Source organism: Pteropus vampyrus, unplaced genomic scaffold (genome assembly GCF_000151845.1).
Source record: "Pteropus vampyrus isolate Shadow unplaced genomic scaffold, Pvam_2.0 Scaffold488, whole genome shotgun sequence".
Lineage (NCBI taxonomy): Eukaryota > Metazoa > Chordata > Mammalia > Chiroptera > Pteropodidae > Pteropus > Pteropus vampyrus.
In genome coordinates, this window is record NW_011889269.1 from 2605 (window position 1) to 4080 (window position 1476).

At 45.3% G+C, this 1476-nt stretch overlaps 1 protein-coding gene across 1 annotated transcript; it reads right to left on the reverse strand.

Moving 5' to 3' along the window:
* Positions 1-271: 271 nt before the first annotated feature.
* Positions 272-1269, reverse strand: LOC105307314 (olfactory receptor 6S1; the record flags this gene model as incomplete). The annotated part of the gene is made up of 1 exon (XM_011382771.1): positions 272-1269. A coding segment is annotated over exon 1 (998 nt), but the record flags the coding sequence as incomplete, so codon positions are not given.
* Between the last annotated feature and the right edge of the window lie 207 nt (positions 1270-1476).

Sequence of the window (1476 nt, forward strand, 5' to 3'; positions counted from 1 at the left end):
TGGTAACCATAGACCCTTAGGTTAAGATCTCACAGGTTGGTGGGTCTTATGATGTTATGATGATATTGATTATGATATATCAATAATAATATGGATTCACATATGAGATAAAATCAAGGATTTTGCCTGAAAGAGGAAGATAGACTTTATGACTCTGGAATTCTATAGTAGTTCCAGAACTCAGTCATTTGGTAATGTCCATGATGATAGTAGGAAAGAAAGTGACAATGGAGAAGACCTAGACTTAAGACAAGTTATTACATTCTCTCACCTTGACCTCATTGTTTTCTTGTTGAAATGCTTCACAAGTAAAAGATTCCCCCAAAAGCCCGCTACCACCTTCCGAAACATATCCGTCAAAGCTTCCTTGACTCGTTCATTGCGCAAGGCATAGATGAATGGATTCAGCAGTGGTGTCACAAATGTTGTTACCACTGTCACTGCCCAATTAGTATCCACAGAGCCACTCTGTGATGGCCGTACATAGAGAAAAATGGCACTTCCATAGAAGAGAGTCACCACCATCAAGTGGGAGGTACAAGTAGAGAAGGCCTTCTGACGGCCTGAAGCAGAGGGGATACGCAGGACAGCCAGGACTATGTGGCCATAGGATACAGCAGTAATCATCAGGGAGGATACAATGACAAGAGAGGCCAGAACAAAGTCAGTTTCCTCCAGCTTCTTGGTGTTGGTACATGCCAGGCGGAGCAGTGGGCCACTGTCACAGAAGAAGTGCTGCACCACAGCATCCTGTTCACAGAAAGGAAGCAAGGACACAGCCACTGTGGGGCCAAGCACAGGAAGAAGTCCCCCCATCCAGCAGGCTAAGGCCACCCGAAAGCACACAGTACCATTCATGAGCAAGGGGTAGTGAAGAGGGTAACAGATGGCCAGGTAGCGATCCACAGACATGACGGCCAACAGCAAGAACTCAGAGGCCCCAAGAAAAAAGTAGAAATAGAATTGGGTGATACATGCAGCAAAGGAAATAGTTTGCTGTCTTGAGAGGAAATTGCTCAGCATCTTGGGAATGATGACAGAAGTGAGCAGGATCTCTAGGCAGGACAGGTTACCCAGAAAGAAGTACATGGGAGTCTGCAGGCGAGTATCAGCTCCTACCACTCCAACAATCAACACGTTGCCTGTTAGAGTCAGCAGATAGACAAGAAGGAAGACAGAAAACAGTTCTCCTTTTGTGCTGTTCAGATTCGGAATGCCTGCCAGGATAAACTCTGTCACACCACTGCTCTGGTTCCCGCCAGGAGCCATTACCTGTCCCACCTGTGCAACAGCATGAACATAGTCCTAGTGAGCACAGATGTTCTCCAGAACAATCCTGAAACCTATTTTATCATGATATGGCACACATATCCCCACTTTCTCCAATCACAGATCCTGGTAAGATTTGAAGGACCTGAAGTCCTCATCTAATTGATTTTAGAGCTGGTGAAGATTTTTCATAAAGGGTAGTTAAAA